General features: G+C 40.5%; 5 protein-coding genes and 4 long non-coding RNA genes across 18 annotated transcripts; 4 read left to right on the top strand and 5 right to left on the bottom strand.

Moving 5' to 3' along the window:
* Positions 1-493: 493 nt before the first annotated feature.
* LOC124326239 (chymotrypsin BI-like) lies at positions 494-2,472 on the top strand. Its single transcript, XM_046784958.1, has 8 exons — positions 494-695; positions 755-941; positions 1,014-1,198; positions 1,269-1,364; positions 1,424-1,569; positions 1,632-1,909; positions 1,971-2,058; positions 2,129-2,472. The coding sequence occupies exons 1-8, from the start codon at positions 536-538 to the stop codon at positions 2,225-2,227; spliced, it is 1,239 nt and encodes a 412-aa protein (XP_046640914.1). The 5' UTR covers positions 494-535; the 3' UTR covers positions 2,228-2,472.
* Positions 2,473-3,116: 644 nt separating this feature from the next.
* Positions 3,117-3,924, bottom strand: LOC124326857. Its single transcript, XR_006915905.1, has 3 exons — positions 3,650-3,924; positions 3,374-3,567; positions 3,117-3,204 (listed from the first exon to the last, which is right to left on the bottom strand). It is a non-coding gene; the product is annotated as an uncharacterized LOC124326857 (long non-coding RNA).
* LOC124326350 (brachyurin-like) lies at positions 3,482-5,818 on the top strand. Of its 3 annotated transcripts, XM_046785112.1 has the most exons (10): positions 3,497-3,587; positions 3,932-4,024; positions 4,085-4,188; positions 4,296-4,342; positions 4,405-4,571; positions 4,633-4,799; positions 4,873-4,965; positions 5,033-5,169; positions 5,226-5,504; positions 5,576-5,818. In XM_046785112.1, exons 5-10 carry the CDS (start codon positions 4,471-4,473, stop codon positions 5,654-5,656), a joined length of 858 nt encoding a protein of 285 aa, XP_046641068.1. In that variant the 5' UTR covers positions 3,497-3,587; positions 3,932-4,024; positions 4,085-4,188; positions 4,296-4,342; positions 4,405-4,470; the 3' UTR covers positions 5,657-5,818. The 3 variants fall into 3 exon arrangements, with proteins under 3 accessions (XP_046641069.1, XP_046641068.1, XP_046641067.1); XM_046785113.1 differs by lacking the exon at positions 3,932-4,024 and having other exon boundaries at positions 3,482-3,587; XM_046785111.1 differs by lacking the exons at positions 3,497-3,587; positions 3,932-4,024; positions 4,085-4,188 and having other exon boundaries at positions 4,200-4,342.
* A 1,371-nt stretch (positions 5,819-7,189) lies between these two features.
* On the top strand, positions 7,190-7,500 carry LOC124326735. The gene is made up of 3 exons (XR_006915755.1): positions 7,190-7,233; positions 7,293-7,391; positions 7,461-7,500. It is a non-coding gene; the product is annotated as an uncharacterized LOC124326735 (long non-coding RNA).
* A 1,760-nt stretch (positions 7,501-9,260) lies between these two features.
* On the bottom strand, positions 9,261-10,782 carry LOC124326701. The gene is made up of 2 exons (XR_006915707.1): positions 10,650-10,782; positions 9,261-10,554 (listed from the first exon to the last, which is right to left on the bottom strand). It is a non-coding gene; the product is annotated as an uncharacterized LOC124326701 (long non-coding RNA).
* A 1,752-nt stretch (positions 10,783-12,534) lies between these two features.
* On the bottom strand, positions 12,535-13,717 carry LOC124326628. Of its 3 annotated transcripts, none has more exons than XM_046785547.1 (6): positions 13,627-13,717; positions 13,473-13,551; positions 13,260-13,402; positions 13,125-13,206; positions 12,890-13,032; positions 12,535-12,630 (listed from the first exon to the last, which is right to left on the bottom strand). In XM_046785547.1, exons 1-5 carry the CDS (start codon positions 13,628-13,630, stop codon positions 12,921-12,923), a joined length of 420 nt encoding a protein of 139 aa, XP_046641503.1. In that variant the 5' UTR covers positions 13,631-13,717; the 3' UTR covers positions 12,535-12,630; positions 12,890-12,920. The 3 variants fall into 3 exon arrangements, with proteins under 3 accessions (XP_046641503.1, XP_046641504.1, XP_046641502.1); XM_046785548.1 differs by having other exon boundaries at positions 13,130-13,173; XM_046785546.1 differs by lacking the exon at positions 12,535-12,630 and having other exon boundaries at positions 12,831-13,032.
* Positions 13,718-17,828: 4,111 nt separating this feature from the next.
* LOC124326206 (lactosylceramide 4-alpha-galactosyltransferase-like) lies at positions 17,829-22,136 on the bottom strand. Of its 4 annotated transcripts, XM_046784913.1 has the most exons (5): positions 20,276-20,747; positions 20,097-20,186; positions 19,355-19,568; positions 18,335-19,221; positions 17,829-18,253 (listed from the first exon to the last, which is right to left on the bottom strand). In XM_046784913.1, the coding sequence occupies exons 4-5, from the start codon at positions 19,159-19,161 to the stop codon at positions 17,863-17,865; spliced, it is 1,218 nt and encodes a 405-aa protein (XP_046640869.1). In that variant the 5' UTR covers positions 19,162-19,221; positions 19,355-19,568; positions 20,097-20,186; positions 20,276-20,747; the 3' UTR covers positions 17,829-17,862. The 4 variants fall into 4 exon arrangements, with proteins under 4 accessions (XP_046640869.1, XP_046640867.1, XP_046640870.1 ...); XM_046784911.1 differs by lacking the exon at positions 20,276-20,747 and adding an exon at positions 22,048-22,136 and having other exon boundaries at positions 18,335-19,568; XM_046784914.1 differs by lacking the exons at positions 20,097-20,186; positions 20,276-20,747 and adding an exon at positions 19,650-20,041 and having other exon boundaries at positions 19,497-19,558.
* LOC124326284 (glycoprotein-N-acetylgalactosamine 3-beta-galactosyltransferase 1-like) lies at positions 21,074-23,635 on the top strand. The gene is made up of 5 exons (XM_046785016.1): positions 21,074-21,802; positions 21,874-22,311; positions 22,388-22,548; positions 22,611-22,713; positions 23,171-23,635. The coding sequence occupies exons 1-5, from the start codon at positions 21,394-21,396 to the stop codon at positions 23,179-23,181; spliced, it is 1,122 nt and encodes a 373-aa protein (XP_046640972.1). The 5' UTR covers positions 21,074-21,393; the 3' UTR covers positions 23,182-23,635.
* LOC124326718 lies at positions 22,471-26,097 on the bottom strand. 3 transcript variants are annotated; one of them, XR_006915730.1, is made up of 9 exons: positions 25,327-26,097; positions 25,017-25,243; positions 24,726-24,928; positions 24,005-24,306; positions 23,878-23,918; positions 23,653-23,736; positions 23,126-23,227; positions 22,793-23,072; positions 22,471-22,558 (listed from the first exon to the last, which is right to left on the bottom strand). It is a non-coding gene; the product is annotated as an uncharacterized LOC124326718 (long non-coding RNA). The 3 variants fall into 3 exon arrangements; XR_006915731.1 differs by lacking the exons at positions 22,793-23,072; positions 23,126-23,227 and having other exon boundaries at positions 25,327-26,096; XR_006915732.1 differs by lacking the exons at positions 22,793-23,072; positions 23,126-23,227 and having other exon boundaries at positions 22,483-22,558; positions 23,649-23,736; positions 25,327-26,096.
* Between the last annotated feature and the right edge of the window lie 296 nt (positions 26,098-26,393).

Below are 26,393 nucleotides of genomic sequence, written 5' to 3'. Positions count from 1 at the left end.
AATCGATTGCAGCTGCCGATCCCTTTGTCGGTGACTTCGTATATTTCCCCAACTTTTTCAGATGTATGAACATTGAGCTCACAGTTTGATAACTAGAAGGAAAGTCGAAAAGGTCCAAATGTCTTGCATGACAAAAAGCAGATTATTGAAATCTGGAGGTGGCGACGGCTGACCTGTGTTTGCTCTCGGTCCAGAAAAGCGACGGGAAACAAACTTTCTTCATTGATAGAGGCGTAGAAATATTTACTTTTTAATTCCTAGGCTGTAAAGTTGACATTATCGGAGAATGTAAATCCTTGAAGCAACAAAAATTGGAGAAACGGACGAATCCCACCGTTTGGTTTTCACCCACAGGTTTGAAACTATTTGAGACAGTTTTGTGCTTTTATCTTATCATTTTGACAGGTTGGATGTTTCGTGGGCGCTGGCGTTGTGAACTATGGCCACCCGTCAATAATCATGACATGATGGATGATATAAACGGGCAGTGCATTGGCATTTTCGAATCCAGTGTGAGCTCGAAACAGGACGCAACATGTCGGGTCAACGAGTCGCTCTTTTCGTCACTTTTTTCCTCGTCTCGGCGATTAACGTCGAGGCTTTCATCAGCGGCAAGGTTACGCAATGCCCTGCGTTCCTGCTCAGTTCTATCTTGACTAGCCATTCTTCAAAGTATCACCTACCAGTCCAATCAGGTAAATATTTAATTCAATCTCTTCAAATTTAATCTAACCAAAAATTTAATTTGAAAAAGAATATCACATTGGATCGCAAAAGTCCAGCCATGAGGAGAGGATCGTCGGCGGTGAGGAAACGACTCCCAACGAATTTCCTTTCATGGCTTATCTGGAAGTGAATTTCTGGAACGGTGACATTGCCAAGTGCGGTGGAACCCTGATCAGCAACCGCTGGATCTTAACGGCCGCTCACTGCACTATTGGGTATTTGATACAATAATAATTTTTGAAAAGTTTAGAATGTGAGTAAAAAAGTTTTTAAAAATGAAAATACAGAGCCGTCAAAGTGTCCATCACTTTGGGAGCCCATGACGTCAATCCCGGCAGCAGCGACCAACATAAAGTAACGTACACTTTGCAAGGGGCAGACGCTCAGTCGATCAATTATCCTGGATGGTTTAATACCAAAGTCGAGGACGATATTGCACTCATCAATTTGCGGGAAGACGTTCCTCTTAACCGTAAGCGTAATACTTGGTAAAGTCAGTAATTTTATTTCAACATTTTTGTTTTTCTATTTAACAAAAAAAGAATGGATCCAACCATCAGCATTACCTTACTCTGACGACCCTAAACAAGTTGGCGATCCAGTTGTCTTGACTGGATGGGGAAATTTCTCTAGCACTCGTAATTATTTTGGTTTCATTCTCTTTTAAAATAATGACTGTAACATCAAAATTTCGCAGCTGACAGTGGATTGAGTCCCACCCTCCGCCAAGTCGACACCACAGTCATTCCATACACCACCTGTCAACAGAATGCCGGAGTCGGATCCTTTTCAGATGAAAAAATCATCTGCGGTGATGGATCGCAAGGACGTCGTTATTGTTACGTAATGCCAAAATTGACACATTCTGTTGCAACTGGTATTTTATCCTTTTTTCGGGATGACAGGGAGATGATGGCGGACCAATGAATGATTACCGAGAAGACGAACAGGAATGGTTCGTCATTGGTGTTGCCTGGTTCGGAGAAAAGACCACCGCTTGCCAGAGTTCGGCTAAACCCAATCTGTACGCTCGCGTCAGTAACTACGTCGATTGGATTTACAATCAAACTGGAATCCCGCCAAGACAGAGGCCGACAACGACCACTACAACTACCACCACTACGACAACGACAACTACTATAAGAACAACAACAACCGAAGATCCAAACGTTTTTAGTTGCAAGTAAGTCAATCAAATTACTTTAAAAAATCAGTTTTAATTTATTTAAATTTACGCTGATCAGGAATAGGGAAAATGGACTTTATCCATATCCTGATCTTGAATGCACCAAATACTTTTACTATTGCTCCAATGGGATGGCTTATCTTTACGTTAGTATTTTTTTTTTTAAATTTAAATTCTAAGTTTTTTAACTAATTTTAAATACCTAAATGAAATCAGGATTGTCCCGTTGCTGGTACCATCTTTTACTATGCAATGTGCAATTGTGAATTTCCTGGAAACGTTCCCGGCTGCGAGGACTACACTGGGGAGCCGTAAATGGCCACTCCAACGATGAAATTTTGGAGATTTGATGGGAAAACAGAGTTATGTAATAATAATGAAATAATCTGCGTTATGTAATCGTCTTGAAGCTATTGGCGGTTGATTGTTTATTCCAATTGTGTCGCTTGAAATGCAGTCTGCAAATAGCCAAATAGTTTTTTTTTTTTTCAACAGACACATAATACTTGTTGATTGCAGACACTTGTTGATACTGGGAAAATAAATTTGGTTGATTTTAATTTGCAATGAAGAGTTGTGGAGAGACGAGAATTTGTTGGATTTCATTATGAACTTTAGAAACTGCCTAGTTTTACAATAAAGCCATTATTTAGATATTGATAGATAAAATCAGATTAAAGAATGTATAGTGATAAGAAAAGAATGTGTCTCTACTACCCATCGCCTACCTACAGACTTCAGTCAGATAAAGTCGATAATGTCGATAAAGTAATCAAATAAATGAAACTGTAAAAGAACAGTTGTTAAATATGAGGTGGAAAGATTACACAGAGATTTTTTTTTCCAGTTTGTACTTTGTACTTTGCTTCAAAACTTGATTTATATTCAGGAAAGAAAGGAATTGAAATCATTTGTTTCGATTTTCGAAAAACCCGGGTGACAACCATTTAAATCGAAAATGGCCGTTACCCCGTTAGATGACTCTTACGTCTCTGTTGCGTAGCAGACCGACTGACATCGGTCACAATCAACCATGGCGATTAGACAAGTTTAGAAACTTTTTAACGAATTTCAAAACGTACGGAATTGTTTTAAAAAAGTTTTTATGTCTAAAAGTTTGAATGACATGAACAAACAACAAACTGATCTATTTTCTAATCGCAACTGAGTTTAGACAGACATAGTTTAGAACAAAAGAACATAAGTAGGAATGTAAAGGTGTGATGCTGGTAGCAGGTTTAATCTGGTTTTTGTTTGCGTATTAGCGTGCAACTTCATCATGGTGGCTTTATCTACACATCCATACGTAATAAGTGATTGTTTTAGTGACAATTGTTGACCTTTGAGTGTTAATTGGTAAATTCTTAAATATTAGGCAAGTGTAAGCTAACTACGGGCAGGTGAGCATGCAAGCTGCCATCATGCTCCTTTTCTAAGCATTGAGCATGATTCAAAATTCACCTTTTCTGTAATGACACTTCCACCTTTCCATGTTTTGGTCTTGCGATGTCCTAAGCCGTAGTTTATCACTTGATCAAAGTTCTAAATCAAGTTTTGACTTGTATTCAGTTGGGTGACCTTCATTGCTAATCAACTTTATCAAATGACAATCTTTTTATTCCTTGTGCTTAGGCAGCAGCTGAAAATACTGTCACCTTGGAAAAAATATGACCAGGTAATTACTGACTTAAATTTGAGGTTCATGAATCAAAAGCTATTAAAAGTGTCGTCACTTACAGTTTTTGAAAATAATCTACTGAAACAACTAGTTATTGAATCACTTATTCTCTAGTTTTTCTTTTGACATGAAATTTTTTATTCGTCTTATCAAACGAGTCGTAATGTTCGCAATTCTATCCTCAGATTACGTACATGGCGCCAATCTTTTATTTGTTTAGTTACTGTTAATTGTATCATCGTCATCCACTTCCCCTTGTATGTAACAGTATAACAATGTGTAAATCATATCACACTACACTTGACTATGTAGATTACGAAATTTGTATGCTACCGTTACAGGTATCTTAGTAAAATATCTGTCATTTATCATATTGGGTTTTGGGCCCCGCGATAAGCTAAATGATTCCTAGGGCGGCTTATTCGAGGGCCCTGGTTCGTTCCGTGTTGTTTATTATGTTTACAACTCATCGTAAAGTTTATTTTATATGCTAGGATAATGGAAAAAGGACCAGGTTCTACCGGCTGGTACACAACTGAAATTTCCGCCCAGGCAACAACAGATTTGCGTCATATTTTTCAAGACTACAAATGAATAGGTAAATGACGAAACTAGAAGAATAAGTTGATAAAATGTGTATAAAACGAATCTTTTAATCATTCGTCTTTCTTCATTTCGCCATGAACGTTCAACTTATCCTTACAGTCGGTTTCGTCTGTGGCTGCTTTGCCCTTGGGAATGCAACTCCCTTGGTAAACTTATATTTTTAAAAATATACCGTCGCCTAATTTTTAAATCCAATTTCTAATAATAGGATTTCCCCAGTAAAGATTCGAGGATCGTAGGAGGTACAGAGTCGGTGCCCGGTGAATTCCCTTGGATGGCCCATCTGACAATTGCGAGAATGGGCATGCAACGTGAGTGTGGGGGTTCACTCATCAGTCAAAATTGGATTATGACTGCAGCTCATTGCATGGACGGGTAAATTATTTTCTCGACTTATTTCATCAAATTGAACTAATTCAATTGAATTTCATAATAGTGCTGAATCAGTTACGGTCGTCCTAGGAGGTCACAATTTGAATATCAACAATGCTGATATAGTCACTTTGCAATCAAAAGAATTCTACATTCATCCTAAATATTCCAGTCAGACATTTCCAGATGACATTGCCCTAATTAAACTCCCAGTCAACGTCGCATTCACTGGTAAATATTGGTTGGCTTATGCTCAGTTGTTTTAATAATTTACGATCCAATAATTTTTTAATTGTATTTACAGCTCGAATTCGATCGGTAGTCTTGTCAGATCTGGGCAATAGAGATCACGTAAACGACACGGTTATAGTCAGCGGATGGGGTTACTACTCTGACGGTGATTTAATTGATTTTTGTGGCCTTTTGATTGTAGAAATAATATTCAACCATTCCAATTTTCTCAGCTGTTGAATCGACTAGCGACGTATTACTCAAAGCTTCTACGACTGTCATCTCCAACGAAAAGTGCAGTGAAACGTGGGGTAGTATCATAGCCAACACTATGATTTGCACTAATGGAACACGGGGCGGAATTTGCAAGGTGCCATCAATCTATTCTATTACGTAAAATTGAAATTCATTGAATTGTTGGGATAGGGCGACAGTGGCGGACCGATGGTTTACTCTGTCGACGGTACGTGGGTTCAGATTGGCATCGCTTCATTCGGAGATAATCTTTGTGAGTTGATGAAGCCGAAAGGCTTCACTCGAGTCCAGTCTTACTTGAGTTGGATTGCGTCAATCACGGGCGTGTCCGTCGCCACTACGCAACGTCCCACGACGACGCCATTCTCCTGTCAATCCGATGGCATTAAATCCAATCCTTCTGATTGCAACTCATTTTACATGTGCTCCAATGGGACTCCCTATCTATTTGTAAGTTTTAATAATCAAAAAACTTTTTGTGATAGATTAGCTAACAAAAAACGATCCTTTTACACATTTAGAACTGTCCTGGTGGATTGGTCTTTAATCCTCAACTCCAGCAGTGCGACTATCGCCAGAATGTCCCTCAATGCAATTATTAATGTCAGTGGGAACTGGTATTAGCCTATTGTTAAAGATGAGTCGTGATTTCTCGAATAGGTTACGTCGAAAATTAAAATGTAATGAATAATTTATACAAGAATGGTGTGTAGCTTTGATACGCTCGTCTGATACCTAACTAAACTCAATAAACATTTTGCAATCTAGACGAGAAAAGTTCGGGTTTATCAAGTTGTAAGTTAAACTTTTTTTTTTTTCAATAGTTTTAGATACGCGCAAGTTGAAGTTGTACGACAGCAGTAATGTTCACGATTGGAAAGCCTTTAAACCGGGAAATACCCGATTGCGGGAATGTTGATGTTCGGCCTTAATTCCTTGTTATTATTTTGAAGACGAGATAGCTATTAAAAGTGCCCGGCCGGAATCGGCCGGAATCTTAAATCAGAAAGGAGAATTGGGAACATTTTTTTATTAAACCGTGATGCGTGGCACGGAAAAAGAAAATTGATCTTGTCAATACCCTTATTAGGTTAAACTTAAACGTCAAACTTCTCTAATTAAATTTATTGCGAAGAGCAGGTTTAATGTGCGCATCGGGAAAGAAAGTGTACATAACGGAGAACATATAAAATGGTAGTGTTCTGTCGGAGTAACACATGTAATTTTTGTTAGTATTATACACTGTACAGTTGATTGAGGAAGTTATTCACAATGGGAAAATCAAACGATGGAACTTAAGAAAATATTACTACGCTCTTTGAGTTTTTGGAAAAATGCTTTCGAAAAGGAATGGATATTTTAAAGTCAAACAAGGCTCACCTTAGATCGATTTTGGCATTCACGGAATCACGGTCAATGAATGGCGACTTAGTTTTGGTGAATCTGTCATTATTTTCAACTTTGCGTGAGTTGTTTATTTAGTATTTACTTTCTGATTTTTTTTTCCGGACATTTAAATTGGTCTCACAATATAATTATATTTCAATTATGAGTTTGAGTCCTAATAAGAGTAATGAGTTGCAATATTATTAAAAATACCCGACAATAGAACTCCACCGACAATAGAACCCCGGCCAATAATTTATTTTTTAAAAATACCCGACGATAGAACTCCAGTGCTCGACAGAAGAACTCCACTACGCCACAATTGAACTCCGATAATTTGAGCTGCAACCAACTTAGGATTAAAAACTCATCACCAGATGTCGCTAGTGTCGCCCTTGTTGTTTTTACATCGTGAAACGAGGCAAAATGGGCGAAACAATTGGATGCTAATTAATACTTATATTCCTGGGATTTCATGTACCAAATTGAACTTCGTAACTTGTATAGGTTTATCTTGACCTAATTTACTTATTTTTATACTGTACCAACTTATTTCTTCAAATTTTAGATGCATACTGTCAGTCATTCCAGAAAGTTGACTTCTGAAGCGCTCAGTCACTTTCCATCCAATAGACCCATCATGTTGTCAAAAGCCTAAAACTCATGTGTGAAGCTCACATATCATGGAATAAAAATGTGTGGAGACAAGGTATTTCCCCATTACTGCTACCACACCAACCACACCACGTCAAATGCCTTACTAAATTCAGCACCATTCACCCGTATGATAAAGGTAAGCATCAATATAACCTATCACCACACTACTGCAATACTTCATGACACTTTCTTTAGCATCAGGAAATTTACCTCAACCTAAGGAGTAAGACTGTTGGTTGCTGTGATTTCCATTTTTGCGGTTTTATATGATGAAAAGTGTGCTTGTTAGTATAGGTAAAGATTGAAATGCTTTATTGACTGTTATATTTTCAATTCATTAATGCAATACATTTTTTTTTACAGAGCATGTAATAGATCCTTAAGCCAATGCTGACCTTTGTCCATGAAGGAAGACAGACATCCAGCAACCTTCTTCTCCATCCTTATCTTCCCGACGTACGCTCATCTAGCTTCACTGCTTTTGCTGCTACAACTTATCTTACTTCACCGACGAGTTGGAACACTTCAGTGGTCGCTACCCTTTGCTGTTCCACACGTGCAGTCACTCACCACGGGATTATGCCTAGGTACCCAACAATTGACTTATATTCTTAGGTTTTCTACCAATAGTCTAGTTGCGTTAGTCTGTGTCTGTGTTATAATTCCAAAATCAGGCCCTTTTTGCGCGTAAGCAAAGTTTTACTTGGACGTTTCTTTTTTCTAACGATAGATGGCTTTTTGCAAATTTGTAGCTGTCAAAACAGTCAGTTTCAGTTACTTTGCACATCTTTTTAAACATTTATTGGCAGTTATTTTGTTGAAATATTTATTGATAACTAACGATAACTATTCCCACAACAAAGCTCACTTGTTAGATTTTCGATATTGGATTTTTTTTTCTACTTCCGGTTTACTCATTTCTGTCAGTAGTTTAGTAAATATTCATCTGACGTACGAAAAAACCACAAATTCGTGATCCTCGTCAAATTTTTGGCAAAGTTCATGTTTTGTTTTTTACGTATTCGTACTTCCGGTTTCGAAAATTTTCTTGAATAGTTCAGGAAAATTCTCGATTTTGGCCAAATTTTGGATTTCGTTTAAATCACACCTAATCGACCCCAAATTTCATTGGGATCACGAATATGTGGTTTAATTTGACGACAGCTCAATGGTTGAGGCGCTGTGGTTACTTCTGGTTTACTTCCGGAATTTTTTTTAAAGACTAGCAAGTGAGCTTTGTTCTGTTAACAGTTCTCAACATTGCAAGCTTGATTTAAACTTTAAAAAATTGCATATTTAAATCTTTGAGCTAAAAAACCTGATTATTGTTTCTTTCTGTATTATGTAACTTTCATTGGCATGTCAGTAAATAAGAATTGTTGTCTCTTTATTCAGGTAATGCAGAGGAAATTTCGAGAAGATGGACACCATAACGTCGCCGGTATCTCCAATCTGTTAACAGTTCTCAACATTGCAAGCTTGATTTAAACTTTAAAAAATTGCATATTTAAATCTTTGAGCTAAAAAACCTGATTATTGTTTCTTTCTGTATTATGTAACTTTCATTGGCATGTCAGTAAATAAGAATTGTTGTCTCTTTATTCAGGTAATGCAGAGGAAATTTCGAGAAGATGGACACCATAACGTCGCCGGTATCTCCAAAGTGTCAGCGCGGATCATCATTTGTTGTTTGTAATGTGTGTTCGTTTGTGTTAGTTAACCCGTTGTCTGCCACGCCTTTGTTCTCCCCTAGCTCCTTTGCACGGGCCGCGCTGGTCGGCCTCGTGGATTTCATGCCGCGAGGTCGGAATGTCGCCAAGCCCAAAATTTGCCGCAAGGCAAGCCTGTTAGGCAATGCACCATAGGGACTTCCCCCTTGTCGATACGATGATGGATTCTCCTGTCACCGTGTCAGCCCGGACTTGTCAGCAATGGCAAGTCCCAGTTTGGTCACGGATCCTTCAGACGTGGCGCGTAGAGTAGTAGAGTACAACCTACGGGTTGTATGGCGTGGCAGCCAACGGGTTAACTTAAGTGTATGTACTTATGTATGTGTTTGTAAAATGTGGTGGAATTGTGGGTGGAGGTGGGACAATAAAGCAATTCCTTTTAAAGTTTTTTGTTTGACATGTCTCGTAACTTGTAATAAACAAATATTTAGCATTTAGCATTTGACTTGTATATTTTGTGACTGATCATCTTCAGATTTTTCAATTAAATTGCTGTGACAAACTAAACATTATCTACAACACCTTTTTCTACCCCAACTTTAGTTAAAAACAGAACTGTTAACAACGACAATTTTTAGTTCACCACAGTACATTTCTTTCGAATCTTGCCCTGTAAATAAAGTTCGTCCAAACACTAGAACATGTCGGAATACAGAGCGAGTAGAGAAATAGCCACCTCCAACATACGAAATAGGAAAGATCCAATAAAAATCAGAAAACGTCGCAATGTCAAGGCTTTTTGGTGGCAAGAGAAGTCGTACAAAATGATTACTCAGGTTAAAACAATTCTATTTCTCTTTAAAGATCAACAATTCCCAGTGAATAGTAATTATTAAGATATGACCAACAAAAATGAACATGATTATTAAAATTGAAAATTCGACTTTAGTATTCAGAAACGTCCATGTAGTAAGTTGGAGAAGCGTAGGATGTGGTGAAATATTCAGGTGCCTTAGTGGTGTAGTAAGTCGGGATAGAGTAATACTTCGGAGCTTCGGTGTAGTTGGTCGGAGCATCGTAAGTAGTAGTATAATACTCAGGTGCCTTGGTAGTGTAGAACATAGGACCCTCGGTGTAGCAGCTATGTGTAGCGTAGGTTGTGGGGTAGTAAACTGGAGCCTCGGTGTAGTATTCCGGTTCAACGTAGTACGAAGGAGCAGCCGCTGTGTAGTAAGTCGGGGCTGCGTTTTACTTGGCCACTTAAGTTATAGTTGTCTAGCTTGAGGCAGAGTAATACATCGGGGCTGCGGTGTTGTGGCTCGGGGAAGCATAAGTTGTGGTGTAATAATCTGGAGCCTTATTGGTGTAGTAATTGGGCGACTCGGTGTAGTATTCAGCCGCTTTGGTGGAGTAATAAGTTGGAACCTCGGTGTAGTAGCTAGGAACAAAATAATGCTTAGAAACCTCGGTGTAGTAAGCTGGGGCAACATACGTGTAATACTCCGGTGACTTGGTGGTGTAGCACTTGGGAGCCTCGGTGTAGTAATCAGGATCTTTGATGATGTAGCTCGGGGCAGCGTTATCTGCGGTGTAATATTCTGCAGCCTTGGTGATGTTGTAATTGTGAGCCTCAGTTTAGTAACCGGTTGGTGCGAATGTTGTTGTTGAGTAGTATGGCGGCGGTGTGGTGCTTTGGTATCCACCATACCCAGGAGACATCAGTACACCAGTGATCGACCCAGCCTTCAACGATACGACAAACGGCAACAGCACGACATCACAATCAACTTTGCGGTAAATAATTTAAACATCAATATTCAATATGGTACATAAACAGATAAAAAAACAAATAATTGACAACTTAATAAAACAGAATATTTACCCGATTGCGTACTGATAATACGAAGAAGAATGCACTTGGGAAGAGTACACTGCAGTTGTTCATCCATGTTTCGTTGCCAGTATTGTTCTCTCCAGCCAATCACCCCAATACAACAGCAAAGTGATGATATTCCCTACTCGACCCACTTGATTCCCTACACGACCCAATTTGATATCACAAAAGAAGGCAGCATCTCCGGCCTAATAAAAAATAAAGTTCAAACCCAGTAATTAAAATCTAATTTAACAAGAACTTACTATCTAACAACAACATCAGAGCAGTCATTGTTGGTCAAGTCTTAAGCACTAACAGGTACAATAAGTTTTATGCAATAAAATCAATATGAAATAAAATGTTCAAGGTTTCTTACCAGCCAGATGGTCGATCGTGCTTCGAGCTCGGTATTAACTCGATAACCACCAAAATTGGAATCTATTTCCAAACCAGAAACGACAGCCAAATCCGTGTTTCCGTCCTAACCGACAACAGAGACGACATGGTCAGTTTAAATCTGCAGAAATGAATTCTAGATTTTAATTAACATCGCTAAAACATGTACTGAAATAACTGTTTACCTTTTGACCATCGTATAAGGTCAATGCAACCTCGTCGTCTTCCAAAATTGCAGCCTCAACATAAGTTTTGGGCAACACATTAACACTTTCCGCTTTCACCTTCTCAGTTTTCCATTGGTTAAACATTTAGAGGACTCGGCATGTGTTAGCGCCATCGATGTTGCGGGACAGCGTTACGTGCTCGTGGACATCTTTAAGGGCCGCTCAGGGATTGGAAAAGATTTTTGTTTACCACCTGACAAGAAAATAAAGGCTATTTTTAGAGGAATTCCTAGAACTAATTCACAGAAATAAATTGCTAGCAGTTTAAGTAGACTCTTAGATACTATCGAGCAGGAAGACTATCAAACATATTCAACATTCATTAAGGTGTAATCATTGAGACTTTTAAAGACGAATTTCATTTGGAATAAAATGTTTACCTGTGGCAATAACGCATTTGTCGTAGGAGATGGTACGGCCATCTTCAAGTTCGGCTTTCCGACCAACAATGTCAAGTTTAACGACGCGGTGTACACGTGTTATCTATGCTATTCAAGTCGACGTAATTGCAGAAGAATCGAGTAGAATTCGTCTTGTTCATAAAACAGACAAGGAAGGAAAACAAGTCATTAGTACATGTTCCAAAATATTCCAATAATAAAGAGCTCACCTTCATTCTTTGCCGTACCACTGTTTGAAGCGAAGTTTATTCGAAACTTCAAATATGCCGTGTTGGGTGTCGGAGAAGCTAACTTGACTGATTTCTGTCGTACTTGGGCGTTCCAGTGTAGAATTCGACAGCTTTGGTTGTGTAATAAGCTGGAGCCTCGGTGTGGTAGGTTGGGGCAGCATACGTAGTTGCGTAATCTCAGGTGCCTTGGTGGTGTAGTACTTGGGGGCCTCGGTGTAGTACTCTAGCGCTTTCGTAGTGTAGCTCGGGGAGCAGTACAAGTTGTGGTGTATTAATCTGGATCCTTGGTGGTTTAACTGTAAACCCAACAGTGCAACCTCAGTGTAGTAAATGGTCGTTGCGTATGTTGTTGTGTAGTAAGGCGGCGGCGTTGCGGTTTCGTATCCGCCTTATCCAGGAGACATTGGTACACCAGTGGTCGACCCAGCCATCGACGATACAACAACCAATAGCAGCACGACAGCATAATTAACCAGACTACATTAAATATTCAAAAATAACGGACAGATTATCAAACAGAAAAAATATAAATTGATAAAAAATTCCTCGTAGAAATACAGAATATTCACCCGTGATTGTCACCTGATAATACGACGAAGAATGCAGCTGCTGCCGGGTCGGAGATGCTCACTCGATTGACTTCCGTTGACCTTTTTCTTTCCTTTTAAAAGATTTTCTCTCGTGGTCGACATCAACGATACAACAACCAACAGCAACACAACACCATAATTAACTAGGCAATAAAATAAACAATTGGATATTATTTTTCGAAGATAACTAGTCGTATCAACGACTCAAAACAAGATAGAATGGATTTACGAATGGAAATTAAAAATGAATATTTACTCATGATTGCGAATTGATATTACGATGAAAAATGCAGCTGTTGCCGTGTCGGAGACACTCTACTCGACTGATCCCTATCAACTTTTCTCTCGCCTTTTATACAATTTTTTCTCACCCCTCCTCTCATGCCTTGCGGCTTTTTTTACCTTCTTGATAATGAAGCAACACGTCCCGTTCTCACCCAACCTCTACTCCACTGTATGACACCTTTTTGTAATGATCTCCATGACCTTCGATTGAAATGCAAACTGGCCTTTCCTTCTTTAGGTAGACGTTGCTGGGGATGGGTCTACAAAAACCAATATCAAAATGAATACCAAATAGCTTATCCTTGTGGCTATTCTACCTGCTTGATAATGAAGCAACACGTGTCATTCTCACCCAACCTCTACACCACTGCATGCCAGTTTTACGTAATGTTTCTCGTGACCTTCAAGCGTGAAGGACATCCTGGCCAACCTGTCTGCACTTGCATGCAAAAAATGAAACGAATCTAAAACTTCACAGCAAAGTTACCTCGATTATGAGTGAGGATTCCCCAGAGTCCAGAGCAATTATTCCAAACTGATATCAAGACGTCGCAAAAGGCCAGTAACGGCAACCAGCGCCGAACTCCATTGACCACAAGAACGAAATTCATAACCTTCGTGTTTGCAGAACTGTTGGAAAGAATAAAATGATTATTGGCTATGAATTTAAAAAGAAATAAAAATGTTTTCTATTACATACATGTTTTCATGTGCAGATCTGGTACATGTACATACACATGGCAGGTTATTCACTTCACACTCGTCATGTCTCTGAAACTCTTTAAGTGGAAATGGGACAAGGAAATTCTCTATGTTATGTTACACAAATTTATCTATGAGAATTAAAACTCTACCCATCTCTTAGCTAGGTTGCCTTCGTAACAGAAGTAATAGCAGGGTAACAGCCATAACAACAAACATGCTGTTGCAGGGTACGCCACCAAAATTGCAAGATTCAGGAAAGATCCTATGGTTCATGAACAAGAATACCTATGTTTTATGAAAATCTGAATTGTAATGGTCTGGTAGCAGTCATGGGGAAATAACTTATCTCGATACATTTGTATTCCTCTATGTATGGGCTTCCAACATAAGTTTTAGGCTTTTGACAGCATGAGGATCTAATGGATGGAAATTGACTGAGCGCTACTAGTCAACTTGTTGGAATGACTCGGAGAGAAATAAAACCACTCTGATCGAGACTCATTCTCCCTGTAAAACAGAATACAATTAAATAATATAGGCCACAAACAATCCAGTGAGATATATGCTGTCTCATCCAGCAACAAAATGGCGTCGAAGTTTCGGTTCATCGATGGAGTCCGATGCGATCATGGCCAACCAATCAATTCACGAATCGGCGATACTTTACAGGCACATACAAGACATTTTGAAGATACGAACCAATATACGTCGATCATCAAATAGCAAAGTGAGAATAAAAGCAGACGACGGGATGAAAATTCGTTTAGCAATTCAAAATTCTTATACTAGGTTGCCTAGCAAAGCAATGCGCGTCTGTACTCGTTAATTTTAAGATAACATTTTCACTTACCAGCTACTGCGAAAAGAATCGTAAAATCATTGGTGGCGTCTCTTTGTAGTCTTGGTTTCAACCATTCGCAAGTCTATGGGATCCTTGATGATACGACAGTGCACAGGAACATCGACGGGCTCACGTAATCTGTAACTACCGTAGAAGCTGGCGTAGTTTCCTGTGCCAACGTCATCGTGTTGGTGTAGTTTAAGGTTCCCTGCACCCTACAATTGAGGCACGTGTACTCGTCTGCGATACTGCCTACGCGATGTTGACACAATCTACGTGAAAACCAACTGGAACACAAGTCACAACCCACGTAGAAATTGGAATTAATTAATCAGATGTCGTGTACCTTTTGTCAGAACAAGTTGGTATCCTATAAGTGCTTTTTCCGTTATGGGCCGTATGTCGTCATTAGCACAAGTTTTATTGGGGCCCATTCGTTAGACTCAATCTGTCTTTTAACGATTGAAGCTTCTGGAGGGTGGGGGTGGGATGCAACATCTGTCAACACCACACTTGAAAGAATAACAACGCGTGTAAACAAGCCGGTGATTTCGTGGTTGTTCCAAATGCGATCCTATTCCTGCCAGTCAGTTTACGATTTAATGGACTCGACGTTGAATATTTCTTTCCTAAGAGGCGCCAATCAATTTCGTATGGTTTTTTTTACTTCTAAATTAGGATTAAGTCAGACGGTCGGGATCAGCAACTTCCATGGCTGGATATAAACGGTTCGACACCATTTGCAGGACAATATTAAACATTCCGAATTCCGGGCCTTCTGTTAAAATTAATTAAAATGAATCTAAAATTCGTCACACGAGTAAAGAGTAAAGACAATTGCAAAAAAAATACCTCTAAGTATGGGTGACGATTCCAAAGGACCCAGCTCTTAATTCATCCTCATTGACTGCCATCGTTAAGACAGATTTCTTTTCTGATGTTTTTCCAGATCTGTTGAAAAAAATATATGATTAATTAGCTAGGGATCAAACTCAAAAAGTTTTTCTATTACCTGTTGTTTTATGCCTTTGATGTAATAAACAAGATGTAGTTGATGCACCTTCTTTTAGTTCTTCTATCTTCTTCTCTTTCACGTTAAAATGTTGTCTGTCGTTGAAGTCGGTCGTGATCACGGACTCGTGTCAGACCGATTTGGCGGATGCAATCAACCATAATCAAGAGAACACGGCAGGGGTTTGTAGGTCAGACATTTGAGTTTTCAGTTTTCATTACTCCCAGTCCGATTAGGATGCATAAAAACGGCAGGCAATTGGAAGCAGAACGAACAGTCTACAACATGGCAGTATGGTTACCAAACCAGGTTATTTGAAATCGACACACCCTGTAATGGAGAACTTGAGTAACACGTAACATTTGCGGTGGCTCTCCTCTAACGATCGGGTCTTACTCAGTGAAGGTGTAGTGGTTTACTGGTTTCGGTCTTGTGCCAGCAATCCACGCCAACTTGAAAATGACGTCGGATGGTAAAAAAAGGAGAATTTGATTTCGTAGGGGTCCATTAGGTGCACACTAGGTGAGCAGTTAACGTTGCAGCAAGTCTGTTGGAGCGGCCTACGCCTACCGGGACTTGGATGTTGGCGTACCAATGGGTTAAATCTAATTTCGGTTCAGATTCAACACGGAACTATTAAATTACATCGTAAGCCACTTGAACGCCACACTCTTTTACAACTGTTGTCCTTCTTTGTTTTGATTCCATCGAGCCGTCATTTTCTTCTTTCTCAACCTTGGATATCGATTGAAATTCCTCTCTAGCAATTTTTGTTGCCTAAATATACAAAATTATTAGCTTTTTTAAATAAAAAAAAAGCAAGTGAATGGTATGCATCTTATATAAATTATGCTTTTAGTCACCTGCCTCAGACAGTACAGCTCGAAATAGAGGGGCTTTTCAATTTCAGTCTCCGCCAAAACTGGAGCAACAGTTCATCTGATGGGGGCTCGAGTAGTGTTACATATTACTCTCCTCCATCACCAAAGCCAATTTCTTCGAGAATGTCACTTTAGGCGGCAAAAATGCGTTTTACAATGAACCAGCATTCGCGTCCGTGTCAATCGTGACCCAAAGATTCCAGAGTCTGAAAAGAGAAATCAAGAATTTCGTCAAAGTATCCAGAAAGTTATTATTTTTACTTAAAACACAGCAACAAGATGCTTACTCAATAATCTTGTTGATCACGTTGTGGAAACTGTTGAATGAAAGGATGATAAGTTATCTCAACTTTTTTTCTCTGTTGAACCTTGAAATTGAACATGTTAGCAAAAATTGGTTTGCTATTCGACCGCTCCACACCAGCGTTGACCTGCTCCTCACTGGTTTTTCTTCAAACTGCTATTTGGTTTTCTGAGGAATTGTAACCCATGCCAATCCTCGCACAAACTGAAGATTGGAATTCTTCTTATTTTAGGCAAACATCGTGTCTTATGCCATTTCAAAACTTTCCTTGATCTTGTTTCAGGTTTCAATCACGTTAACAGGTAACGGCCAACGAAAAAACAAGGCCGAATTGCCGAATTGCTCACTTCAATCAAACAACAACTTGATAACTGAAACTTTGCAATTCTAATTATCCTGATGGCGGCCTCACCATAAGCCGTCTGTTGTCTTATGGTCTGTGCTGCTGTCGCCTAAGAACTTTTGCCGCTTAAGTACAGCAGAGTACAGACGAACTTCCGTGAGAACTGGGAACTGAAAGCGGTGTTGCCATTAGAAAATAAGTGAAAATAGAAGATAAAAAATCGGAGGAATTGTTTAACAGAATCAGAACTTCTAATCTAACGCAATCCATCCATCAATTAAGAGATCAACGAGCAAACCAAAATTAGTGTGGGTCAACAACATATTCTGATATACAGCTTAATAGTTAAGAAGTCAACAAAATAGTTAGCCTACCCAATTAACTTGAGGCAGAGCTATAGAGTATAGACTCCTGGTCGCTTCACGGCTGCGTTGGCTTCCCTATCCCGGTTTCAGGGTAAAAGTTAGCCGATTTTCAGAGATGGTGGAGCCTGTCAGAATTTGTGAATTTGAAACGTTAAAAAGAGCCATCTAGGCTCTCAAAAGTAGCGAATCGCCCTCCGGCGTCTAGTGCTGATCCAGAGTCCAGACGGATGAGGCTGATTCCGGCGGCGGTAGCGATGGCAGCAACAGCCGTCAGCGCGGAGTCTACCTGTGGGATTCCAGCGATCCATTGGCCGACGAATACGTCCGCTCTTGCGCCATCCTCAAGCGCTACGAGCATTCCAGTGACAACACCAAGGAATACGCCACGGCCTACGCCAACTGCAACGACTACGTTCACACGGGCTACTCGGCCCTTTCGCAGGCCACTCAGCTCTTGTTCAACGACCTTTGCAACGCTCACCTGCAGTCGTCGTAAATAATACACAATTACTACTACAATCTCGCCTTTTGCCATCATTGACAATGAGATTACACAATCTATGCCAAATGTTGAATTGAAATTTCATTCAAATCCTATTCTGTTACATTAATACACGGCGGCAGACATTTCTGCATTATTCAAAAGACATGGGGGGCCAATGAATAGGTGAGAGGGCAATGATGACGGGCCAGTCGGTTGTAGGTCTGCGTTGAATTCTTGTGAATGGGCCGGTTGTAGCTCAACTTGTTCCAGGTATGAATGCCCACCACTTGGTCCGTCAGCCACTCGGGCCTTGTCATTGCTGTTGTCTCGTCCGTTGATGTTTCATTATCCGGCCGCCGCTGCTGCTGCTGATTGTCGAATAATCGACCCAGTTGGGTGTAGTGCACCGGGCAAAAGGACGACGACGGGAGGACGTGGAATCCTTGGCAGCGGATGTAATCCATTGACTGGAGGTCGTCGACGTTGCACCAGCGCCTCAACACGCGCAACAGCAAAAGGGGACCGTTGTGCGTCCACAGTCCCGCGCTAATAGAACAAATATATTCAATTCCTTCGTCTTATTAATCATTTCAAGGGGGATGATAAATACTAATCTATATGCTATACCTGTAGTTGGCGGCAAAGTCTTGGACCGACAGTTGCATCAACGGACTGCCCAAGTCGGCGTGAATTACGCCGCTGCCCATGTCCTTTGAGTTCTCGACTGCCACAAAGTTGCGAAACTGCGTGACAGACCGAACCATCAGCACGTCCAGGTCGAAATAATATCCGCCGTATTTGTTGAGCGTCAGAAAACGGAGGCCGTCGCTCAGGTGGGAGACGTGGTAGGGACCCGTCCGCCAGTCGGTGCAGTGGTACCATTTCTCCATCAGAGTTCCGGCGAGATACTCGTCCAAATCGAGACCAATCGGATGGATGTTGGCGTACGTTTCGGCCAGCTTCCGCGCATCAACAATCGAACTGCTGCTGCTGCTGGCGTTGATTTGTCCACCCACAAACAAAACATTGACGTTCAGATTCGGATTGTGAAAGGCCAGCGACTCGACGGCGCAGGCCTGGCGGATGTTGAGACCGCCACTGCCGGAAGTCTCGAGGAAAAAGGCGTTGGCTCGGCTGTCATCGATGCTGATGGGAATTTGAACGGGATCTGGGCAGTTGCGGGTGCAATTGGGACGGCCGCAAACGTCGGCGGTCTTCTGCTGCCGGCCCGACATCACACAGCACCGACTGCGATTGACGACGACTTGCTGGGTGCTGCTGCCGATGGCCAGCAAATGATTGCTAAAGGAGGCCGGCAACTGCTGCTGCTGATAGGACGTCGTCGGCGACACCACCATCAATTGGGCGAAATACACAAAGTACAGAGCCCCACACGTCAGTATGAGCCATCCGAATGAACTGGTGAAACAACGACCCACTGTTCTGACGTTCATCTCCCGAGAGCAATTCAAAAATCGCTCCTTGAGGCTGCTGGCCGCTGCTGCTCCGTGATGCTGGCCAAAGATGAACGACATGTGTATATAGTGAGATACCATGCACGGGCGGTCGTAGCAAATTCAGATTTTCAGACTTTGTTAGATGGAAATGCTGTGATGGCCGCAATGTGTGCAATAATAATAATAATACCGCGTTATTGGCAGCAGCAGTTGAAGCGCAGCAGTGATGGACAAACTAGAGTCTCAGTCTATCGACAACTGATGGCTTGTGCTATTTTCATCGCCCCGCATCAGCAGCAGGAAGGAAACTGTTGGTGGTCACGCCCCTTTACCTTTATAGAGATGAAGCGGAAAACTGGTTGGCCGGCTGCTGGTCGACGAGTTCATCGCACTGCTACGGAAATCTAAATAATTCATTTACTACTTGAACATATTATGAAAGTCTTCTCATTTTAGAATTAACCAAAATCGAGACCAAAATTCACCCGATGGATTCGAAAACGGGACTCCAGCGTGGCAGTTGAATGCTGTAGGCCCACCACTTCACTTGTTGTTTACATAATTTCGGTCAAAAACTTTTGTGCCACATCCCAGTCTAAAGGATATAAATGACTATCTTCCAGAGATATAGTCTTCAGAGGATGTGCGACCATGGCTTTATGATACGAAAGGTACCGGGTTAGATTCCTCCTTCCCTCTTAAGATAACTCCATCTGCTATTCCCCATGTCTGTATCTATGTACAACAAGATACCCCGCACGTACTAACTTAACACTACACAACTCGCAAGCTAAACCTGACAAAAACTAACCCAATACTAACCGAACATAATCTACGTAACTCATACACACTTCTACTAACACTTAACCACTGTAGCATTTAAAAATTAAACAACTTGAGATAAACAGTTCTTGGTAAACTAGACCGATTACCTAACGTATAGGCCGTGGGACAATCCTGTACGCCGGTGTACTCGAACGTTGATTAATGCTGTTATAGACCAGCATGACAGATGGCGAACCCTGAATGAACAACATTTTTTAATTAAAAAGGGATTGTTAAATAAATAGAATTAATTTAATTTAATTTAATTTAAATAAATAGAAGCGACCAGCACCGGGCACTAGCTCCGGTAGGAGTGGAAAGCAAGATACCGGTAAACACGAAAATGAATGCTTAGGGTTTGGAATGATGCCGGAATGATGATTAGTATAGTTTCGTCAAATTATTATTACGATAACAGAGTAATTGGACGTCACATGTTATTTTGTTCCGCTTTAGAGTCTTAAAAATACCCCAACGTGTTGGCAGTATTTACTTTTAATGTAAACCGAGCTAACCATCTGATGCCAATACAATTTTACAGATTTTAAACATTTACTGTCGCCAAGTCAACTACAGAGTTGCACGTCACCAGCACGTAACCAGTTGAAGTCGAGTTCCTTTTCCATCAGCTGCAAATGAAAGCCACACATATTCAAGGACACTTTGCCGGCAGCAATACGACGCCCAAGAATTTGATTTTATAGTAAACTCGAAGCGAATAACTGGTTTCTTTTTCATTTGACGAAAAAAGAAAAGACTTGCCGTTTTCTAGAAGCTGCGGTGCTGATCAATGATGAAATAAAATTTGAATATCGCTTAGAAAGATGTGGGGTCGAAACCGGAGTAGAGTCCGTGTTGTGGTGTCGATGGTTATAAAAATGTGCCAATCATTGCTGGAAAAACGACGCACTGTTACTCTCATTTTGCTCGGCTTTTAGAATTTGGCATTTGTCAGAATAGGAGCCACTTGTCAAAGAATCGTCCCTCGCACCTGCGATTCTTTGTTTTCGGGAACCCTAGAGATGGGGATAGAAATGGTGAATCGAATCTAAATCAAGTCAAAGAAATAAATCCACGCCCCAATGTCATTTCTACTTCCATCGACTCTTCCCCATTGCCGATTCAAGTTACATTGCCCCTTATCCCATCTGTTTATTTATAGCCATTTGGCCTTGGCACTAAAGGAAGACGAATTTTCACCCCAATGTCAAACCCACCCACACTTGTTTTTGTGGGAGAGAAAATAGCGAAAATAGACAGAGCAGTCTTCTACCAGACAAAGGCGTGACTATGAATCCCAACTGTAAGCTGGAAAACATCTGCAAGTTGCTGATCCCGGCAGTTGCCAACTGAGTATCTCGACGTGATATTTTGTTTGCACGTTCCGGCAATTAGACCGACGGAATGACCAATTTACCCCAAAATGTTCTAAAAAAGTTTCAAAGGAATTTCGTATTCGACACTTCAGTCAGGGGACTTTTCGTCGGTTTCGTGTTGGGCATTTTGGCCGCCCAGCTAATGGTCATCTCCCTTCCCCTTCATCAAGTGGACACTACGGCCATCATCAAACAATCCGGCTTGATTAAATTCATCCAAAAGGTCGAAGATTTGGGGATTTTTCAGGAAACTAACGCAGCTCACACAGGTGATAAAAGGACGTCAACTGGACCGGACGAAAAGAAACGGACGACGAGACGGGATCGAATTCTCTGCTGGGTGGCCACGTCGCCCAAAACCCATTCCAGGGCCCAACTGGTCAGAGAAACCTGGGGCAAACGTTGCGACAAGTTGCTCTTTATGAGTTCCAAACAAGGTAATAATAGTTTCATATAATCTACTTTTGAAATTAAAAATTGAATCGATTGTAATAAATAAAAATGTTAGATGAGAAACTACCGGATGCCATCGTCCTGCCCGTCAACGACACGTACGAAAATCTGTGGGGCAAGACCCAGGAGGCCTTCCGGTACATTTACGAGCACCACCTGAACGAAGCCGATTGGTTCTACAAGGCCGACGACGACACGTACGCCGTGATGGAAAACATGCGCCACTTACTTTTGAATTTCAACGCCTCGGCGCCCATCCATTTGGGGTTCAAGTACAAAAATCCCGAAGTCACTCAAGGATTTCACTCGGGTGGGCCGGGGTACATCCTGACGAGAGAGGCCGTCCGCCGATTCGTCGAAATTGGACTCGGCCACAATAACGTGACGAAATCTGCCAACGAAACTCGCCCCGCTGCTGCTGCTGCTGCTGCTCTGGGCGGTTCGAATCGTTTGTGCGTGACCGGTCACGCCGGACTGGAGGATTTCAACATTGGTATACAATTCTAATCTAAAAAATGCGTGGAGGAGACATAAGGTTATTTGGTGTCAATTGGAATTGCATATAATAGGGAAATGTCTTGCCAAGTTGAACGTGACGACTGGTGATTCCCGGGACGAGAAGGAGATGGAACGTTTCCTGCCGTGGAGTCTGGAGGACATGATTTGCGGCCATTTAAAGTTCCCAGGTTCTTGGTTCCTTCGCGATTGGTCGTTCTATCCCCTCAAAAAGGTGTGTCACCCTAATAAAATATAGTCACATTTAATTGAATTAATGCGGATTATTATTGACAGGACATGGAATGCTGTTCGCCCTACGCCGTCTCCTTCCATTACGTCAAGGATTATCAGCTGAAAATCTACGAGTATCTCATCTACGGCCTACGTCTTCATTCATCGTTTTTAAACGAAGAACAGCTATTTCCAATCGTATAAATTCCAGAAATTTTGAAATAATAAATAAAATAAATAATTACCCGAAGGGTTGATGCATAAATAATCCACCAAACCCGAATGGTTTTTACGGTATGGGATGGTCTAGTGTCGGTGTTTTCACAGATGGTGGTGTTGGTTCATGATGTTCTTAATAGAGAAGATGATCATGGGAGTACAGACTGTACTTCATGATAATGTGCTGAGGGCTTATGGCATGCTTCAGTCTGCACACGGCTTGGTTTTCTTCTTAAAGTGGTGAACGACTCACCTATTCGACGTTAGCCATCATGTCGAGTAAGATAGATTCCAGTTCTATATTTACTTCAAATGTTGTGAATTTAACTTTTGTTTCCCTTAGTGCTTTACAGTGTTACCTTCCACCTGCCTTCCATCAAGTAGTTCCATACCATGTGGTCTCTGCTCCTTCTGACATTATAGACTGATATTGCTGCAGAAATACTTGCCTGAATGCATAACTGATTAAAAACATATCATAAATTTTTTAAATTATTTCTAGTTGAATTTCTTATTACTTCTTAGAATTTGCACCACTTTTACTCGAGAAATTTGATATAAAAGTAATGGTTAATAAGGTTCTCTTTCCCTCTTATCTGTATTCAATTGTTTTATTTATTTCTCGTTTAAAGATTTACATATTCTCCCTCCTTCAAATCCCTCCATCTGCTGTTTCATATGTTTGTATCGATGAAACACGATGGCACGTACTAACTTAACACTACAAAACTCAGTAACTCACAAGCTAAACCTGACAAAAACTAACCCAATACTAACCGAACATAATCTAAGTATACACACTTCTACTAACACTAAATCACTTTAGCATCTAAAAATGAAACAACTTGAGATAAACAGTTCACGGTAAACCAGATCAATTACCTACCGAAAGACGCGGGACAATCCTGTACACCGTTGTACTAAAACGTTCACTACTGCTGTAATAGACCGGCATGACAGATGGCGAATCCTGAATGAACAACATTTGTTTTCTTATTAAGAATGGAAAGTTAAATAATTACGACAACAATTCAAGAAAGGGGGAAGGGATAAATCACATCAGTAATGACAGTACAATTACAGAGAAAAATCAATCCAGATAAAAGTTTACCCTGAAATTAATGAGATAAGATATGGCAGCTCTTTCCATCACTAAAACAAACCCAAAATAACAAATTATGAAATAAATTCACAATTAAAAAAATAAAATCACAAAATGTGAGAAATAAATCTTTTACCGATCGCCGGAAGGCTATCCAGCAGTTTGAATGAAACAAGCAGTGGTTTGCGATGTCAAATGGTGAGTGGATCTAATTTGGCACGCCACTGGAAAATTCGAGTGAAGAGTGAAGGTTTTCTTTGCTGGATCCCCAAAATAAGCGAGTTACTCCTGGACGAGATGTGTGAGTTGTTGTTTCGAGTCATCCGGGAGAACCAGGATCTTCTTCAGCCAAATGAATGATATGCCGATATGGTCCATGATCCAAACTCGGCAGCATTTCATGAAATTCCAAATCTTTCCGGATTGACTGGAAATAAGCTGAAAAACAAACTGTTAAACTAAATCGGAGAGAAATAAGACCACTCTGATCAAGACTTAAATAATCTCCCTGTAAAACAGAATACAACTAAATAATATAAGCCACAAACAATCCGGTGAGATATATGCTGTCTCATCCGGCAACAAAATAGCGCCGAAGTTTTGGTTCATCGCGGTGATCGAGTACGATGCGATCATGGCCAACCAATTAATTCACGAATCGGCGACACTTTACAGGTACAGATAAGACATTATGAAGATACGAAAGAATATACATCAATCAACAAAAGCAAAGGGAGAATAAAAGCAGACTACGGGATGATATTCGTTAAGCAATTTGAAATTCTAATACTATGTCGCTGACTAGCACAGCAATCCGCGTCTGCGCTCGTTAAATTTAAGTTTACATTTTTACTTACCAACTACTACGAAAAGAATCGTAGAATCATTGGTGGCGTCTCTTTGTAGTCTTGGTTTCAACCATTCGCAAGTCCATGGGATCCTTGATGATATTATAGTACGTAATCTGCAACTACCGTAGAAGCTGGCGTAGTTTCCTGTCATTAGCACAAGTTTACTCAACCTTGAATATCGATTGAAATTTCCTCTCCAGCAATTTTTGCTGCCAAAACATAACGAATTATTAACAAAAAAAGCAATTGAATGGTATGCATCAATGAAATCCTATGAATCATATGCTCGTTAGTCACCTGCCTCAGACAGTACAGCTCATAATAGAGGGGCTTTTCAAATTCCGTCTTGGCCAAAACTGCAGCAACAGTTCATCTGATGGGGGCTCGAGTAGTGTCATGTATGACTTTCCTCCATCACCAAAGCCAATTTCTTCAAGAATTTCAGTTTATTAGGCGACAAAGATGAGTTTTGTAATGAACCAGCAATGGCGTCCATGTAGATCGTGACCAAAAGATTCCAGAGTCTGAAAAGAGAAATAAAGAATTTCGTCAAAATATCCAGAAAAATTCATTTTACTTAAACACACACAAACAACGAGATGCTTACTCAATAATCTTGTTGATCACATTGTGGAAACTGTTGAATGAAGGGATGAAAAGTTATCTCAACGTTTTCTCCGTTGAACCTTCATGAACACGTTAGCAAAAACTGGGTTGCTTTTCGACGATTCCACACCAGCGTTGACGTTCTCATCACTCCTTTAAAAATGCTATTAGGTCAGGTGAACTGAAAATTCTGTCTGGCAGATTCACATAGATAGGAGTTGCAGTCACTGAATGTTTGAGCTCACTTCGTTAAGTACTTGTCCTACATCACCGGGTTATTCACAATCAGAGGTAATTTTAAAAATCACACTGTACACTTAGACTTGCTTCTATTGAATCTATGTGCTAAGTGGTGGTGTGATCTTCTTGTAGAATTTTTTTTAAAGGAAGATGACTCACTTATTGCACCAATGCGATCTGCTGGGCACATGGGCTGTTTCAAACCTTTCCTTAATTTGACTAGACTTTTTTCAAGTTTCAATCACGTTAAGAGGTAACGGCTATAACGGAACAGGGAACACACGCGAGTAAAACATTTTAGGCAATGGAGAAAAACAAGCAAATTTCTGCGTAAACGGACTCATTTTCCCCAATATACTCGCAAAAACTCGGTACTGAAACTTTGCAATTACAATTATCCTGATGGCAGCCTCACCATACAACGTCTGTGCTACCGCGTGTCGCCTGAGAACTTTAGCCGCTTTCGGCTTTACCTTTTGTACTGCGGAGTGCAGACGAACTTCCGTGAGAACTGGGAACTGAAAGCGGTGTTGCCATTAGAAAATAAGTGAAAATAGAAGAGAAAAAATCGGAGGAATTGTTAACAGAATCAAAACTAACGCAATCCATCAATTAGATCAATCAATTAAGAGATCAACGATCAAACCAAAATCGGTGTGAGTGTTGTCGGAAATTATCAACAACATATTACATATGAGATACAGCTTAAGAGTTATAAGAAGACAACAAGATAATAAGTTACCCTTACCCAATTAACTTGAGGCTCTGACTTTATCCATTGACAGCATAGATAGGTAGACTAGATGTATCCTTCCATCACCTGTTTGT

The sequence above is a fragment of the Daphnia pulicaria genome, chromosome 2, assembly GCF_021234035.1.
Source record: "Daphnia pulicaria isolate SC F1-1A chromosome 2, SC_F0-13Bv2, whole genome shotgun sequence".
Classification (NCBI taxonomy): Eukaryota; Metazoa; Arthropoda; class Branchiopoda; order Diplostraca; family Daphniidae; genus Daphnia; species Daphnia pulicaria.
This window is presented reverse-complemented; position numbering and strand designations above follow the sequence as displayed.